General features: G+C 40.0%; 2 protein-coding genes across 9 annotated transcripts in view; one reads left to right on the top strand and one right to left on the bottom strand.

The window, feature by feature from the left end:
• Positions 1 to 11,670, top strand: part of RB1 (RB transcriptional corepressor 1) — a 77,677-nt gene extending 66,007 nt beyond the window's left edge. For all 3 annotated transcript variants that reach the window (XM_063317796.1, XM_063317798.1, XM_063317797.1), the window contains exons 25-27: positions 8,187 to 8,329; positions 10,514 to 10,563; positions 11,347 to 11,670. In XM_063317796.1, the coding sequence (XP_063173866.1) occupies positions 8,187 to 8,329; positions 10,514 to 10,563; positions 11,347 to 11,429 (276 nt within the window). In that variant the 3' untranslated portion in view covers positions 11,430 to 11,670. The remainder of the gene's footprint in view (positions 1 to 8,186; positions 8,330 to 10,513; positions 10,564 to 11,346) is intronic.
• Positions 1 to 17,039, bottom strand: part of LOC134507280 (RCC1 and BTB domain-containing protein 2-like) — a 124,138-nt gene that overhangs the window by 65,371 nt on the left and 41,728 nt on the right. For 3 of the 6 annotated variants that reach the window (XM_063317804.1, XM_063317799.1, XM_063317805.1), the window contains one exon: positions 14,012 to 16,772. In XM_063317804.1, the coding sequence (XP_063173874.1) occupies positions 16,632 to 16,772 (141 nt within the window). In that variant the 3' untranslated portion in view covers positions 14,012 to 16,631. Of the gene's footprint in view, positions 1 to 8,171; positions 8,191 to 14,011; positions 16,773 to 17,039 lie in introns of those variants that run through there. The other 3 variants (XM_063317800.1, XM_063317802.1, XM_063317803.1) reach the window with 3 other exon arrangements.

Raw genomic sequence — 17,039 nt, 5'->3', positions numbered from 1 at the left:
CCTGGATTAAACGTTCCTTCTCTTGAAACTCATGGAAGGCAGACATTCAAAATCTTTGGGACAGCACCTCTTTTTGGAATATATCAGCAAAGTCAAATCATTTCTTTTCTGGTGGGAAAAACCACATGCACATGCACTCCTATTTGAGCCGATTCATGTTGGAGTTCCCCAGGAGACCCTCTCTCATTTTCTTATCATTCTTCCCATTTTCCACAGCAGGGATCTGGAGTTTCTTTAGTATCTAGAAGGGAATCTTCAAGGGAATCTTCAAATCTTCATTTGAAGATAAAAGTGTATTGATGGTTGGAAAGCTGGAGGCAAGAAAGTAATTTCTAAAGCTAGCTAGATTGATTATAACCGTGGCCCTTAGTCTCTCTTGATTAGAACTCTAAACCAAGTCCAAGAGAACCTCCTAAGCACTTCATCTCTGGCAGAAAGGCAATGACATTTGTCTCCCACGAATTACACTCAACTCTTGAGGACTACAAATCCTTATTTTCTTGACAATAAGTAAGTGGCTTGCTTTGCTTCCTTCCAGAATGTTTCAGTTTCCCAAAGTCTAGCTGTGGATTTCCTCATGGCTTCCCATCCTAGTGCTTTGTTGTTGTTTATTCGTTTAGTCGCTTCCGACTCTTCGTGACTTCATGGACCAGCCCACGCCAGAACTTCCTGTCGATCAACACCCTCAGCTCCCCCAGGGACGAGTCCATCAGCTCTAGAATATCATCTATCCATCTTGCCCTTGGTCAGCCCCTCTTCCTTTTGCCTTCCACTCTCCCTAGCATCAGCATCTTCTCCAGGGTGTCCTGTCTTCTCATTATGTGGCCAAAGTATTTCAGTTTGGCTTTTAATATCATTCCCTCAAGTGAGCAGTCTGGCTTTATTTCCTGGAGGATGGATTGGTTTGATCTGCTTGCAGTCCAAGGCACTCTCAATTTTCCTCCAACACCACAGTTCCAAAGCATCTAACTTCCTTCTCTCAGCCTTTCTTATGGTCCAGCTCTCGCAGCCATATGTTACTACGGGGAACACCATTGCTTTAACTACGCGGACCTTTGTTGTCAGTGTGATGTCTCTGCTCTTAACTATTTTATCGAGATTTGTCATTGCTCTTCTCCCAAGGATTAAGCGTCTTCTGATTTCCTGACTGCAGTCAGCATCTGCAGTAATCTTCGCACCTAGAAATACAAAGTTTTTTTGCCAGTTATCAATCAAGCTGGTTGCCATAATCTTGGTTTTTTTGAGGTTTAGCTGCAAGCCAGCATTTGCACTTTCTTCTTTCACCTCCATCATAAGGCTCCTCAGTTCCTCTTCGCTTTCAGCCATCAAAGTGGTATCATCTGCATATCTGAGATTGTTAATGTTTCCTCCAGCAATTTTAACTCCAGCCTTGGATTCCTCAAGCCCAGCTTGTCGCATGATGTGTTCTGCATACAAGTTGAATAGGTAGGGTGAGCGTAGACAGCCCTGCCGTACTCTTTTCCCAATCTTAAACCAGTCCGTTGTTCCGTGGTCTGTTCTTACTGTTGCTACTTGGTCATTATACAGATTCCTCAGGAGGCAGATAAGATGACTTGGTATCCCCATACCACTAAGAACTTGCCACAATTTGTTATGGTCCACACAGTCAAAGGCTTTAGAATAGTCAATAGAAGAGAAATAGATGTTTTTCTGAAACTCCCTGGCTTTTTCCATTATCCATCGGATATTGGCAATTTGGTCCCTAGTCCCTCTGCCTTTTCTAAACCCAGCTTGTACATCTGGCAATTCTCGCTCCATGAATTGCTGAAGTCTACCGTGCAGGATCTTGAGCATTACCTTACTGGCATGTGAAATGAGTGCCACTGTTCGATAGTTTGAATATTCTTTAGTGTTTCCCTTTTTTGGTATGGGGACATAAGTTGATTTTTTCCAATCTGATGGCCATTCTTGTGTTTTCCAAATTTGCTGGCATATAGAATGCATCACCTTGACAGCATCAGCTTGCAAGATTTTGAACAGTTCAGCTGGGATACCATCATCTCCTGCTGCCTTGTTATTAGCAATGCTTCTCAAGGCTCATTCAACCTCACTCTTCAGGATGTCTGGCTTTAATTCACTGACCACATTGTCAAAGCTATCCCCGATATTGTTATCCTTCCTATACAGGTCTTCCGTTTATTCTTGCCACCTTTTCTTGATCTCTTCTTCTTCTGTTAGGTCCTTGCCATCTTTGTTTTTGATCATACCCATTTTTGCCTGGAATTTACCTCCGATGTTTCTAATTTTCTGGAAGAGGTCTCTTGTCCTTCCTATTCTAGTGTCTTCTTCCACTTCTGCACATTGCTTGTTTAAAAATAATTCCTTATCTCTTCTGGCTAACCTCTGGAATTTTGCATTTAATTGGTCATATTTCCCCCTATCACTGTTGCCTTTTGCTTTCCTTCTTTCTTGGGCTACTTCTAGTGTCTCAGCAGACAGCCATTTTGCCTTCTTGGTTTTCTCTTTCTTTGGGATGTATTTTGTTGCCGCCTCCTGAACAATGTTACGAACTTCTGTCCATAGTTCTTCTGGGACCCTATCTACTAAGTCCAAAAATAAATCGATTCTGCACCTCCACTGCATATTCCTTAGGAATATTAGTGAGCTCATATCTAGCTGATCTGTGGGTCTTCCCTAATCTCTTAAGTCTGATCCTAAATTGTGCAAGAAGAAGTTTGTGATCTGAACTACAGTCAGCTCCAGGTCTTGTTTTTACCGACTGTATAGATGTCTGCCACCTTTGGCTGCAAAGGATGTAGTCAATCTGATTTCGGTGTTGTCCATCTGATGAAGTCCATGTATAAAGCCGTCTCTTAGGTTGTTGGAAGAGAGTGTTTGTTATGCAGAGTGAGTTGTCTTGACAAAATTCTATCAGCCTATGTCCTGCTTCGTTTTGTTCTCCCTGGCCATGCTTACCTGAAATTGCAGGTGTCATTTGACTGCCCACCTTAGCATTCCAGTCTCCTGTGATGAAAATAACATCTCTTTTAGGTGTGTTGTCCAGTAGATGCTGCAGATCCTCATAGAACTGCTCTACTTCAGCTTCTTCAGCATCTTTGGTTGGGGCGTATATTTGGATCACTGTGATGTTAGAGGGCTTGCCCTGAATTCGAATTGAGATCATTCTGTCGTTTTTTGGATTGTATCCAAGCACTGCTTTTGCCACTTGACTATTAATTATGAAGGCTACTCCATTTCTTCTGTGGTCCTCTTGTCCACAGTAGTAGATCTGGTGGTCATTTGATGTGAAGTGGCCCATTCCAGTCCATTTCAGTTCACTGACGCCCAAAATGTCTTATCTTCACTCTTGACATCTCACCAATGACCACATCCAATTTGCCCTGGCTCATAGATCTTACATTCCAGGTTCCAATGGTGTGTTGATACTTAGAACATTGGATTCGCCGTTCACCACCAGCACCGTCGGCCGCTAGCCGTCCTTTTGGCTTTGAGCTAGCTGCGTCATCACGTGTGGGGCTAGTTGAACTCATCCTCTGTTCCTCCCCAGTAGCATTTTGACCATCTTCTGACCTGGGGGTCTCATCTTCCGATGGTATACCGACATATCTCTGGTTGTACTGATCCATTTAGTTTTCACAGCAGGAATACTGGGGTGGGTTGCCATGACCTTCCCCAGGGATCGCATTTAGTCTGACCTCTCTGTCATGACCTTCCCGTCTTGGGTGGCCCTTCACGGTTTAGTTCATGGCATCATTGAGGTGCTCAAGCTCCAGCACCATGACAAGGTAACGATCCTTTGCTGAAGATCCTAGTGCTAACGTACTTAATTTCTGTAAGATCAGCCAAGGCTGGTTAAGTGTTGCCATCTGTTATAAAGCTTACTTTGCTAGATTTAAAATTCTTCAAAAAGCAGATTACAGCAGAAAGCCATCTTTCTACCTTTGTAAAATTTCGGTCAGAGATAATTAGATAACACTTCAACAGTTCAAGTTTGGGAACAAACAGCTATACCAGTCAGCATCACTGTAATTGTTGGCAATATGGGGTGATTTGAGTAGAACGCCCATTATTTCAATCAAGTGTTTTCAACCTGATAGCATGATTCCCCTTTAAGAATCAGGAGTTCAATCTTAACTGGTGCCTAAGATCAGTTTCTCGACCTTCAGTCTGTTTGCTTCCCCATTAAATTCTTAACCAGATTTCATTACCCAGCAGCTGGAAGAACAGACCCTTCATGTGCAGTCTGTTTTATGACTTCTCTGATTACTAGGACAGTCCAAAAATTAACTGAAAAAGGTCAAGCATTTTTAACGTAGCCTGTGGCTGATAGGTCAAATTTATACATCAAGATATATAAAAATGCAGCCATTCCTAATATATCACCCTTGTCAAAATAGACAAGTCAAAAGGGCCATTTAGGTCATTTATTTCAACGCCCAGCTCTAAATGAAAGCAGTCCTGCTGGAGGGCTGTTCAGGGACTTCTTGAACAGATCCAGGCGAGGGCAGCCCATCTGCTTTCCTGATGCTTCTTTTTCTAACAGAACTGGTCTTCCTACCTTAAATCCAGAATCTCATTTTAGCAGTACTTGGTGGAGGCCTGAGCGCTTTCCTAACTGCCATTAATAATTATATGGTAATAGAAAATAGGCATTTTTCTGTGAGACATCATTTGCACAGGGCTGTCCTTTGAATTTTTTCTCTAGGATAAATATTCCCAGTTCCTTCAGTCTACCTTCATAGGAATAAGTCTTCTATCGCTCCTTGTTCCAGTTTGTCTGAATCTTCTTAAAGTGTTGCATCTACAACTGGACACAATGCTTCGGGTATAGTGAGACTAAAGTGGAACAATTACTTCCTTGGATGTAGAAATTATGCCATTGCTTTGCCACATTTCCATATCACACTTCTGAGTCATGTTCAGTTTGCAAGCAATTATTTTTCCAACTTCTTTTTCATCAGTAAACCTTGCTGAATGTCTGTATGCGTGTTTGTATATGATATTTATAAGATATAGAGTTTATCTTTTGTCTAAGCATTTGTTTTTTGTTTTTTAAGTGCAAAGCTTTACATTTGTCCCTGTCAAATTTCATTATGTTATTCTCAGCTTGCTTCTCTAACCTGTCATGATGCCTGTGAATTTTATTTCTGTTTCTTAGGTTATTATCTATCCTTTCTAATTTTATGTTATCTGGATATTTGATAAGTATTCCCTCTTCATCCAAGATACTAAGAAAATGTTAAAGTAGGGAACCCAGGACTCGATCTTAAGATATCTACTTGACACCTCACTCCAGTTTGTTGAGAACCATTGATAAAGACTCTTTGAATTATGATTCGGAGATTATCAAGTTTGGCAATCAGAATGGAACGAGGTGCTTTGTCAAATATTTTGCTGAAATCAATACGTATCTACATCATTCCACAAATCTCCTCTTCAAAACAGGATATGCCATTAATCTGTATAGTCTTGACAAATCCATCCTGATTTCTTATAATTACTCCATTGTTTTTAATATGAATTTTATTAAGTTTGAAACAAAGATAAAAGCTACAAAAAAGCAAAAACATACAAAAAGAAAAAAACTAAAAGTGTGAATCACAAGAAAAAAGAATTTTGAAGATTACATAGAGGTGATTTCTGACTTTCAACAAGAATATACAGCAATTTCCATAATCAATCCCTTACTCTATATCAAACCAAGATCACATTATTTCTATAAATCATTCTATTAGCACATTATAAAAATCACTAAACACAATTGCTCCTTCCCCTTTTATTAAAAGAAAAATATATACTGTAAACCTCCAAATCAACTTCCCCTCCCAAAACAACATTTATTTCCTTCCTACCAGTATTCTATATATTTCTGTTCACTATAATAGAAATCAAATTATAAAGACATTTTAAGTTGTCTACTTTTATAATTAATAATAATATAACAATCTTAACCCTATTAAACCTAAAACCAAGCAATTATTATATCTTATAAATATTAAAAATCAAACAAACCTTAAGAACAATCCAAATCATTAAAGAAAAATGAAATCATATAAGCCTTAATATCAATTTTTAAAAAATCTTAATTTTTTACCCCTCCTCAAAATATACCAAAATATTTACATATCTCCATATTACACACGGCATTTTTCATACAGAAATTAAACAGCCCAACTGCCCCCCCTTAGAAACTCAGACTTCTTAGCAAAAAATCTCCCACAGAACAGAGCTTCTTCTTTCCCATAACATTCCATTAAAAAAAAAAACCATTTGTAATTTGTGAATTGGACTGTCCTTTTAACTCCCCCAATTCCAAAATGTAATTATTGCCTGGCATTCCAACAGAAGCTTCAATCTCACTATCAGTGGAAACATCTGTTAAAATCTTCATCTTCTTGAATGACATCCTCAGCCAGATGACACATTTTAAAGCTGATATTTTCTGCAATGTCCTGAATATCTTGCAAAATAGCTTGACAAGTATCATAAAAGTTCTGTTTAAACTCACAACAAAGCTCACAATGGAACTCTGAGAAAGTCTCCTTGAAATCCTCCATGTTTCAGGCAGTAGATTATGGCACCCCCTAGATACTTGACTGGCGAACATAGGGGTTAATAGAAAATCTCCAAAAGTTGTTGATATAAGAGAAAGTATGCTAACAAGCAGCTCCAGGGAAAGTGAACAGAAGGCTAAGGATTCAAAACAGCAGATTCTACATGCAGGAAAATATTAAATCCTTCAAATTTAATAGAAAAATAATAGGGAGACAATTATTCTCAGTCCTCATTAATATCCAAATGGGGAAACAAGCCAAAGCTTTAAAAGGTTTTTTAAAAATTAATCCCAAAAATAATGCCAAGCACCAAGAGAGATGATTTCTCCTTGCTGTAGGAAGTCTTTCTTAAGGTACATAGCTTTAAAAAAGAAAGAAAGAAAGAGATTTAGAAATGGGGTGGCTCGACCTAGTGTCCCTTTAAGGCTACAGCACGGCTTGGAAATGACAACGTCCTGGCCTCCCGGTGACTCTTACCCGATCAGCACGAACGCTGTTCGCGATTCTCAGGCTGTAAGTCACCTTTTCAAAGGGCAGATGGGATGATTCCAAGCATTTTCTTTGTCTGTGAAAATGCTCTGGGCTTCAGGAAAAAAACCTGCCTGCCCCACCACCACAAAAGCTGCCACTGTCAGTTCTGTCCATTGAGCTTGCGGATACAGCTGTTCAGTCGGCCATGTCCCCACTGGAAGTCCCGTAATTACTCCATTGTTTTTGAGATGCTTACAGATCAGTCATATTATGCTCAGTCCTAGAGTGTTCCTTAGGGACGCGGTGGCGCTGCAGGTTAAACCGCTGAGCTGCCGATCGGAAGGTCGGTGGTTCGAAACTGCGCGGCGGGGTGAGCTCCCGTTGCTAGTCCTAGCTCCTGCTCACCTAGCAGTTCGAAAACATGCAAATGTGAGTAGATCACTAGGTACTGCTTCGGCGGGAAGGTAACGGCGTTCCGTGTCGTCATGCTGGGCACATGACCCGGAAGTGTCTACGGACGCCAGCTCTAAGGCTTAGAAACGGAGATGAGCACCGCCCCCTAGAGTCAGACACGACTGGACTTTATGTCAAGGGAAACCTTTACCTTTACCTTAGAGTGTTCCTTGGTGTCAGTAGCACACTGGCTAGTCTTAAGTGTTCTGGATCTTTCTTCCCCCATTTGAAGACCGAGATAACATTTCCCTTTCTTGTTATCTGCTCCTTGATCCAAACAGAAAAAGACCATACATACACCCTTGCACTCATACATATATATTCTTTATGTGCTCTTCAGGGATATTCCAGGAAGTAATTAAAAACAAAGATGCCATTTCCTTTATTCCAGGGACCCCCAACCCGCTTCCAAGATACAGCCATAAAGAGCCCTCTTTGGGGGCAATCAGTGCTTTCTAGTACTAAACGACAGATTAGAGGAAGATCAGTTTGGGCCAGGAGAAAGATGGCTTCTCCTTCCTCTTTGGGATGCCCAGGAAGCACTATAAAGCTGTTACTCTGGGTTGCTTGGCATTCGTAGAGGCTTGGAAGACACTGTCAGTTTGATTTAATGGCCTTTTTCATATTTTCTGTTAAAGTAATTCAAGGAATTTCACTTAACATTCATTTTAAAACTTACCTGACATTAAAAATAAATTACCTTCTTACGGCTTTCCGGTATTCTAGAGTTCTGAAAAATTTCAAAAGATAAACAAGATGGTATGTAACAGTGATCGTCATCTCAAACGGAGCGCTGAACTAAGCACCACTCCTAAGCCTTTGAAGCGGTTGCGCTTTGATATTGAAGGACAGGATGAAGCAGACGGAAGGTGAGCTGATTTCTGAATCAAGTAATCCAGGTCTGGATTGGTGGCCCCATTTCAGTATCTGGATTAGCTCGCTGTACTCAGCCAGAAGAGAATTTGGCTTAGTACAGTATGTTGTGGGAATCCATCTCTATTTGGTTTATGGAGAAATGTGTAATTTTTAATGAGATTGTGTGAAAAAAATACTAAAAACATCATTGCAAAGTCATCAGAAGAGTTTTATTTAATTTTCATTAAGTTTAAATGTGAACAACATAAAATCAACTTTAGTTTCTGACCAGACCTCACCTGCTTCCTTTTCTGACATGGCTTTATTTTACTAACCTAAACCCTGGTGTGGCCCTAGCATACGAATCCCTGGTTTATGGTTTAGTGTGTTTGGGGCAGTTCAACCAGAAGGCTTCTTACATGGCTGTACTATGCACAACTTCATTCTGTTGGTGCCTGCAGATGAATTTCAGCAAATTTTCATTTATTTATTTCAAAAGGTCTCTCTGTATATGCCTGTGATCAGTATTTTTACATGGTAACTGATTTATTTTAAGTCACCATATTTGCCCCATATGAATACCATTATTTCAGTGAAAATATTATCTAAAGTAAACAAGTAGGCAGGAGGTGCTAATGGCTGCAGACACCACTGCTGAAAAACTGTGTCATTGAACATCAGCTGGGCAGGATTGCATCTAAATGAATTTTAATTCTCTCTGTAACATCCAAAGATGTCTTCTTTCCTTCCGTGTTTATGGTTCAGTTATCTCTTCCCTTTGCTTCATCTCCATCCAGTTTTGTCGTCTCCTTCTCATTCCTTCAGTTTCTAGCGCAGATACCCCTTCCTTTTACCCCATCAACCTCCTTTCACTCCTTTTTTGCTATTTATGATGGAAGAACCGAAGGTAATGTACCTGTATGTCTCTGCATTTCTTTGTATTGCAATGATTTGCATGTAAGAGAATGGTTGGGATATGTAAAAGGGCGATCAGTTGATTTTTTAAATTAGTTTTTGATTTTATAGACAGCTTAATTTAATTAATGTTTTTTCTCCTCGCTCTGCCTGAAGTCTGTCTTTTGGCACACACACACATATGCAGATAGGCAAGTATGTCCCATGCACATTTGTACTGAACAGTGGGACATCCCCAGGACTGATTTCAGCTGGAGTTGACAACTCAAGTTTGACATTGTGGAGAAAATGTACATTGCACAGGATGTTTGTTAATGTTTATGCAGCAAAACCTCAAATTTAGTGGACTTGGGTGCAATGGACAAATTTCCCTGTGTATTTGCCATTTTGCATCATTTATTCTATTTGCATATTGATGTCAGATGGGTGCAAATGATGTAATTTACATCATTAGCATAATGTTGCTGTATATGAGATGTTGTCCAATTCAGTGGGCACCCCCTTTCCTAGTTGGTCCATTAAATTGAGGTTTTCCTGTAATTTCGTCTTTTTTTTTTTTTTTTGAGTAAAAGCAGCTTGTATTTAGAAGCTAAAAATGGAATCTAAAGACTGTTAAATTGATACTGATCTTGCCATCCCTGCACCCCCCCCACCCCCCTGGTGGTGTGCTATTTGCTGGGCTTTACTTATTTTCTTGCCCTCAGCACAGAGAGCTTTCCAGCTCAACTGGATTGTTTCTTGAATTGTTTTCGGTGTTTACACATACCATGTTTGGGTAGCTTATCAGCATATATTTGTTTGCAGGTTCCCAACCTTCAAAATGTTGCTTTCTTAGCTATAAATAATATTATGTAGTAATAAGTGTTAGATCATCTTTGGTTACACCAATAAATGATGGCAGAGAATACCTGAAATAGCACTGTTGGGTTGAAATTGGAATTCTGTGTAGTTTGTTATTTTTGGGGGGGAAAAAACATTAAATTTGAATTTTAAGTTTTACAGTCAGGGTTTATATAAAAATGAAAGTATAGTCTGATCTTTCAAAGGACATCTGCATAGGGAAGGCATGTTCCCTATGCAGAAAAACAAGAGAGCCTTAATTTATTAAGAAAGTCTACATGCAACAGATACACATCTGAAGGAGAATCATTCAATTTGGTTAATGTATATTTCGCAATATGAATTGGCATTTGCTGTGTAGAGCCACAAATTATGTGCAATACACTTTGGAATCAGAACTGTATAAAATATAGAATTCCCCCCCTCCCCCTGCCAATCTACAGGGAGCATCTTTCCGGAGAGTCGAAATTTCAACAGAAGCTTGCAGAAATGAGTAAGTATTTCTTCAGCATGAGAATAATTATAAATTACTACTGGGAGCAATTGAGGTGGTTTCTTACAACAATGGGCAAGATCCAAATAACTACCTAGCTAGTGCCATGCATTTACTGGGCTTTGGGATAGTGGTTCTTTATAAAGCAATGTGTAATAAGCCACAGGGTCAGCTAGTCACAGGCGAAGTATTTTTTGTAAAAGGAGCCTCCGTGTATGTACTTTTTAGGTTCTAGTCAACATTCAGTATCACCTGGCCTGCCCCTTAAGCTTCCCAGCACCTTTCCTTCCCCTCGTCCCCAGGAAATCCCTCAACCTTGGTTTTTCCATACTGTTCTCCCACCCCCAAAACAGACCAACATGTAGATGTTCTGGGCAGACCTATGTCCAGAAGAGAAGAGCTCTATTTCATTCCATGTCTGGACTGCATTTCATTTCATGCATGAACCATTTTATGAATTCCTAACTACTACACTTAAAGGTCAGCCAGTAATAGATACTTATGAGATTTCATATGCTTAAGATAGAAAGTTTCAAAAGCTGTTTTCAGTATGACTTTGCTTTTCTTCAATTTTCCATCACTGTTAACTGCTGAAAGAAAAATATCAAAAGTCCTCCAAGATGTAATGAAAATCTAGGTACCTGCATTTCATGAGGATCCTGTTTTTAATTCACAGATATAATTAGCTGCTTGCATGTCTTCTATTTTATTTTAGCAAAGGTCTTCTTTATCACAGTTTATACTAACGTGTTTAAAAAGACAGTACTATTTTTGTTTCTCTAGCATCTACTCGGACCAGAATACAAAACCAAAAACTAAATGATGGTGCTGAAGCTTCAGGCACTGTACAGAAATCTGTCTCATGATCAAAGAAATGCAATTCTGGAGCTGTCTTTTTTTAGTCCATTGGTTTTGTAATAATCAGTACTGGGATTGCGAACTCAAAATAGACTATGAAAATAAAGTCCTGAACTTTTATAAGCAGCAAGCATACTTAAGAGTTGGCTAACCTTAAACTATAATAACTATGTATTTTGACAAATTGAGCATAGAAATATTCTGTATTCTAATAAACATTAAAGATTAATAAAAGACTTTTAAAAATAAGCATGAGAATCAATAATCTACAATGAAAATTATATTTAACATTCGTGTTTTATCTTGAAGTTTGGTCTCCGATATAATTTAGCTTATTGACTTGCTAGCTACAATTTAGTAAACATGAAATGGAAAGCAATTAGACTTTCAGAAATGTTTCATACAATGTTAAAATCTACAAAAATGTATACTTTTATAAATGAATGTTGAACTTTGGTAAATAAAGGGCTGACAGAATACTATCCTCATTCTCCACATCCTATTAAGCAGTATTGTTCAGTTTTCTTCTTACAACAAATACTCAATATAGTGTCACGGTCCCATCCCAAGTAAGCAGCCCTCCCGTACGATCAGAGTTGGTTTCAAGAGGCTTTATTGGCAGGTGACACAAGATGGATCAACGCTCCGAATAATTCATGAGTTATGAGCAGCTGTATAGGTACCTTCTCCCCGCCCCCTTCCCACTGAAAAAATCTCCCTCTGCCTCTCACTTTTGATCGTGCAACTGCCCACTTTGATCTGTCCAGGGTGCTGACTGCCAGTAAGTCACACTTCCCTGTCTGCCCCTTCCCTCCTCTCAGCCCATTGATTTGCATTGATTGGCTGACACGCGTTTCTTCTCCTTACGCCGTATGCGAACAAGTTGGTGGTGGAATTGGTGTCAGGACGGTGTTGTGGGGTGGGGGTGCCCTCCTGACATATACAGTAGTATGGTAGTTATATGTTGTGGCCATGCTAATTGTCTTCATAGCCAGTTTATCATAGAACTTAATACTGAAAGTCTATTTAGATCAGACTTTCCCAGTAAGTATAAGAAAATTAAGCACCTTAATGTTTTAAATGTGTTACCTAATTAAATATATTACTTAAAATCAGATTCAAAGGCTATATTTCAGATTTTAAATTAGCATCTAGATTGCTCATTGTCTTCTGTAGCCATTCCAGTTAGTAAACGAATTCTCCTACAAATGTTGATCTGACCTTTTGCTGCTTATCTGAATTTATTCACAAAGTAATAAATATTATGAAGAAAGGCATATATGTTTACAATTTCATTTAAAATTTCAGAAAGCTCACTAAAAGAACAGGAATGTTTGGAATCGTCCCCATTCTGATAGTCACTGACCAAAATATGAGCCCTCTTCTAAACAATATTTCATCAGTTCACACACTCCAAAAGGTTACGTCTAACTTGGACAGCCGCTATGCTGCTTCTACTTTACCTCCCAACTTTGATAACAGGAAGTGAAGCTAAGTGTTCCTCCAGCACAAGGGAAATATCGCTTGGACTTTTTGAAAGTGAACTGATGAATTTTTATAGGATGTCGGCTAAAGATGGTCAAAGTTATTGCTGAAAATGGAAGGGCTTGCACAAATAACTACATTGATTCAAGGGACAGCAAAGCTTCCCCCTGCTCTAGTACACTGACCGGGCTAGGGACCATGGCATAGGTTTAGCCCCTCCAGGATTAGATCGTGTGGAAATTCAAGAGTAAGATACTTCTTGTCTCAGGCAAGCCCCTTGAGCTTCATGAGCTCCTGTCTGAGAGTGTAAACTCTGCAGAAGCTCTAACCACATCTAATGCTCTGTGTGCAATCTTCAGAGATCACAATCAACTCTTAGTATCCCATGAGCAAACGCGCTCATCTCAAGCAGAATCCCAGGTTTGACCAGCACTGTTTGTAAGTCAGGGCAGATTTAGTGATAGCTTTCAATGTTACAAATCCAGCAATTGTTCCACTATTAGGAATTAGCTACTTGCTCTTAAAAGCAGCTATTAAACATCTTAATAGAAATAGTATTTATACAAACCAACTGGAATTTTTTTTCCAATCTGCAAAGGATATAAATGCCACTCTCTTTTAGAAGATAATACTAGCATTACCACTAAGGGAATGGCCTGGCCAGAAACTAAGATTTTGCCCAAGAGAGGTGAACAGTTTTACAGCAAGTTTACAGTTTTACAATTGGTTTTCCTCTATCAGCCTGTTGCCCCAACCTGCATTTCGAACACCACGTTGCCCCTGGCCACCAGTCCCAATTTGGAAATGGTTAAACTAATCAGTTAAAAAACAGGAAAGTCCCCAACAGTTACCTGATGCCTGCCAGATTCCCTATTTGGCTTCTCCATTCACATATCAATAATGTACCCTAAATACCTAAAGGCTGGAACTGTCCTATCACCATCCTGCTTTTCAAGAAAGGCAACAGCCCAAATATCTCTCAGTTAGTTTCCTAAGCTTTGCAGTAAACCAGATGCACACTTTCCCTTTTAAGCTTGGATTGACTAGGACAGGAGAAATTTCTAGTAGATGAACAAGCAGGCTTTAGGGAAGACATGACAGAAAATTACACAGCACAGTCTTATTTTTATTAAGTCTCTAACAATTACTTTCATAATTGCTGTGGGGTTTCAGAGGCTTGCTTTCTGGTGGACTGGAGTCTTGCTGCCCATTTCCAACAACATTCTTACAACCAAAATTTCACTTTTTTCCCTTTCCTATTTTTCATATGCTCATAGTCCTATTCATAGGCTAGCAACCTCAGCTGCTGGTAACAAAAACTGCTGTCATTTTCTTACTGGGAAACCTGCAAGATACTGTGGCAACTTCCTGCAGAGTATCACATAATCTGAGTGTAATACAGAACAGCTTGATCAAAAGCCAAAACGTTGCTCTGCCAAAATCAGACTGAATCCACCAATTGTTCCTATGGCATACCACTTGCTGACTGTGCTTAACAGACTTACAGGTTTGCCGTTTCGGAGCAGCTTTCTCTTACCTCTTGTACATTGGAATTATTATTGCTGCCGCTGCCGCCACCAACCCCGTCTTTAGGAACACACACACAGTGCAGTCAAGGAGGACAAAGAAAACAGCCCTTTCCAGCCGTTTCCGATTACCTCTGATGTTATTTAATCCTCCCCAGGAGCTTTACTGGGCTTGAGCTGCTTTACCAGCGAATCTACTTCACAGCAGACAGATCCAGACTGGATGTGACAGAGGCTTCTTCATCCTTCTTACACAATGCCCGGTGGCATTCCTCCCAAACTGCTGCAGGAATATGGCAATTGACTTTGGGTGGCTTCGGCAATGAGTTACATGCAATAATGCAACAGAAAAGTGCTGATTTTTTGTCCTATGCTGCAGTAATCCACTTGATGCCAGGCCATCCACATAGCCTTTTTTTTACTTTTGAGCAGCTGTTTAATATTGAGTTTTTGAGGGATATGAGGCTCTACATCTATGTACAGGTAGTCTTGACTTACAATGGCAATTTGGACCAGAATTTCCATCACTAAGCGATGTGGTCATAAACAGTGACTGCATCACTTAGCAACAGGCCAGGGAGGGTGTGCAAGAGGCGTGGCGCAGGTTGGAGACAGTGCACAAGAGGTGCATCATGGTGTGTGAGGCGCGCGAGGAGTGCTGCACAGGTTGGGGAGGGCGTGCAAGGATGTGCGCAAGAGGAGGTGTGTGGGTCAGGAAGGGTCCATGAGGGTGCACAGGGGAGCATGAGTGGCTGGCGAGCACAGAGGAGCTGGGGTAGGGTGTGTGGGTGGGAAGGACTTACTCCAGTGACCTGTGACCTTCCCTGTGGGCTTCCCCATTGACTTTCTGGGGAAGCTGGCAGGGAAGGTTGCAAATGGTGATCACATGATTGTGAGGCACTTGGCAACCAGTCATAAGTGCAAAGGGGTTGCCAAGCACCCATTATCACAATCATGTGACCAAGGGGGGGGGGTGCTGGGACAGCTGGAACTCTCAGGACTGATTGTAACCACTATTCATTCAGTGCCATCGTTAACTTCTAACGGTCGCTGAACAAATGGTCATAGGTCGAGGACTACCTCTGTGTGGTTGCTATGAGTCAAAAATGACTTGATGGCACATAATCAAGCAATCACAAGGCTCTGCAGAGGAAAGGATGATAGATTGGTATGTGTTGATGAGCTCTTTTGGTGCTTATGAACTCCATTATCAAACCAGGCCTTTCAGCAGTGAATAGTACCTTAAGTTCTCCATGGGATCCTGGTGACTAAGGCTGGCTGCAATGCTTGCACTATTCTGTTACAATAGTCCAAGTGCTCCTTGTCATTTCAGGGCTAGCAAAGTAGAACAAATGTAAACAGGATTCTAATTAAGAGCAGCGGCAGTCTGTTCCTTTGTTTTTTGGAACCATCTTGCATAAGAGTACCAGATCTTCGGAATTGAGTTTGAGAAGTTGGTTTTCTCTAGGCACAACAAGTTTCCTTAGAAAATTCAGATACAGCTTATTCAAGGTAGTTAGCAATTCTGAATCTGACTCACAATAACTTGGGGAAACAGCTTTAGAGTCAGTTGCTGAGATCCTAGATCTGGCCCAAAAGGTATACTCAGCCCCAAAAGCTTATTTATTAAATTATCTGACCACAAATAAAGCTTTATTCCTTCAACTAATGGCAACAACATACTTTTCTCCATGTTTAAACTAAGGCCAATTTCTTTTTATGCTGCAGCAGCAATACAAGAATTCCACACACATGAGGATGACATTTCATTGTTTTCATTTCCTAGTTTACTTTACCAGAGATACTAAACAATAGATATTTACTTAGGATGTTATACTTTTTACTTTATTACATGGTATTAATGCAACTTCAGCAAGTCACACCTAACCTGTTTGCAAATTAAGGCTATCGAAGAACAGTTTCATGTTTTTCAAAGAATATTAATGAAGAAGAAACCTTAATAACAACATTTGGAGGAAAGTTAGTTGCTAGTGTGTGTTTTTGGTACCGGTATGAATCCTGCTGCATGCCCTCTCAATTTGTGAAGCCTAGTCTCTGCATATGCAAACTGAGTACATTAACACTAGCTTAAGCGAGAGATGTTCCTCATATGTAGAAATCATTTCAGCACTTAAGATTCAGAGATACAAGTAATGGTAATGAAAATACCTTTCTTCATTATTAGGCAAAGGTTTTACTTCAGTTTTTAAATGCTCCAACTCGACTGGCTTTGCTTATGAAGTTCTTCATGAGGTCATGGTCCATTTCTGCAAAACCTGGAGACTGAGTAACGACAGTCAGGTGGTTGATGCAAAACCGGAAGCAAAATTCCTCTAACTCCTAGAAATGGAGTGTTACATATTAATACACACTATTAACATGTGATATCGTTCTAAATGATTATTGTGGATAGCAGTCCAGGGCTGAAAAAAGGATGACAATCCTGAAATGGGGAAAGAAATCTGGGAAGCAGTAGAAAATTGAGGACAACAGCCGTCACAATCCGTTCCACTCATTAAAAATCATCTTGGGTTGTATCTCATAGCTAGCTTAAATGCCAGTTTCCCACTCATGAAAATTTTCTTCTGGGGGGAAAATTAAAAAGAA

The sequence above is a fragment of the Candoia aspera genome, chromosome 1 (assembly GCF_035149785.1).
Source record: "Candoia aspera isolate rCanAsp1 chromosome 1, rCanAsp1.hap2, whole genome shotgun sequence".
In the NCBI taxonomy this organism is placed as follows: domain Eukaryota; kingdom Metazoa; phylum Chordata; class Lepidosauria; order Squamata; family Boidae; genus Candoia; species Candoia aspera.
The sequence above is the reverse complement of the archived record's forward strand: the minus strand, read 5'-3'. Positions and strand labels throughout refer to the sequence as shown.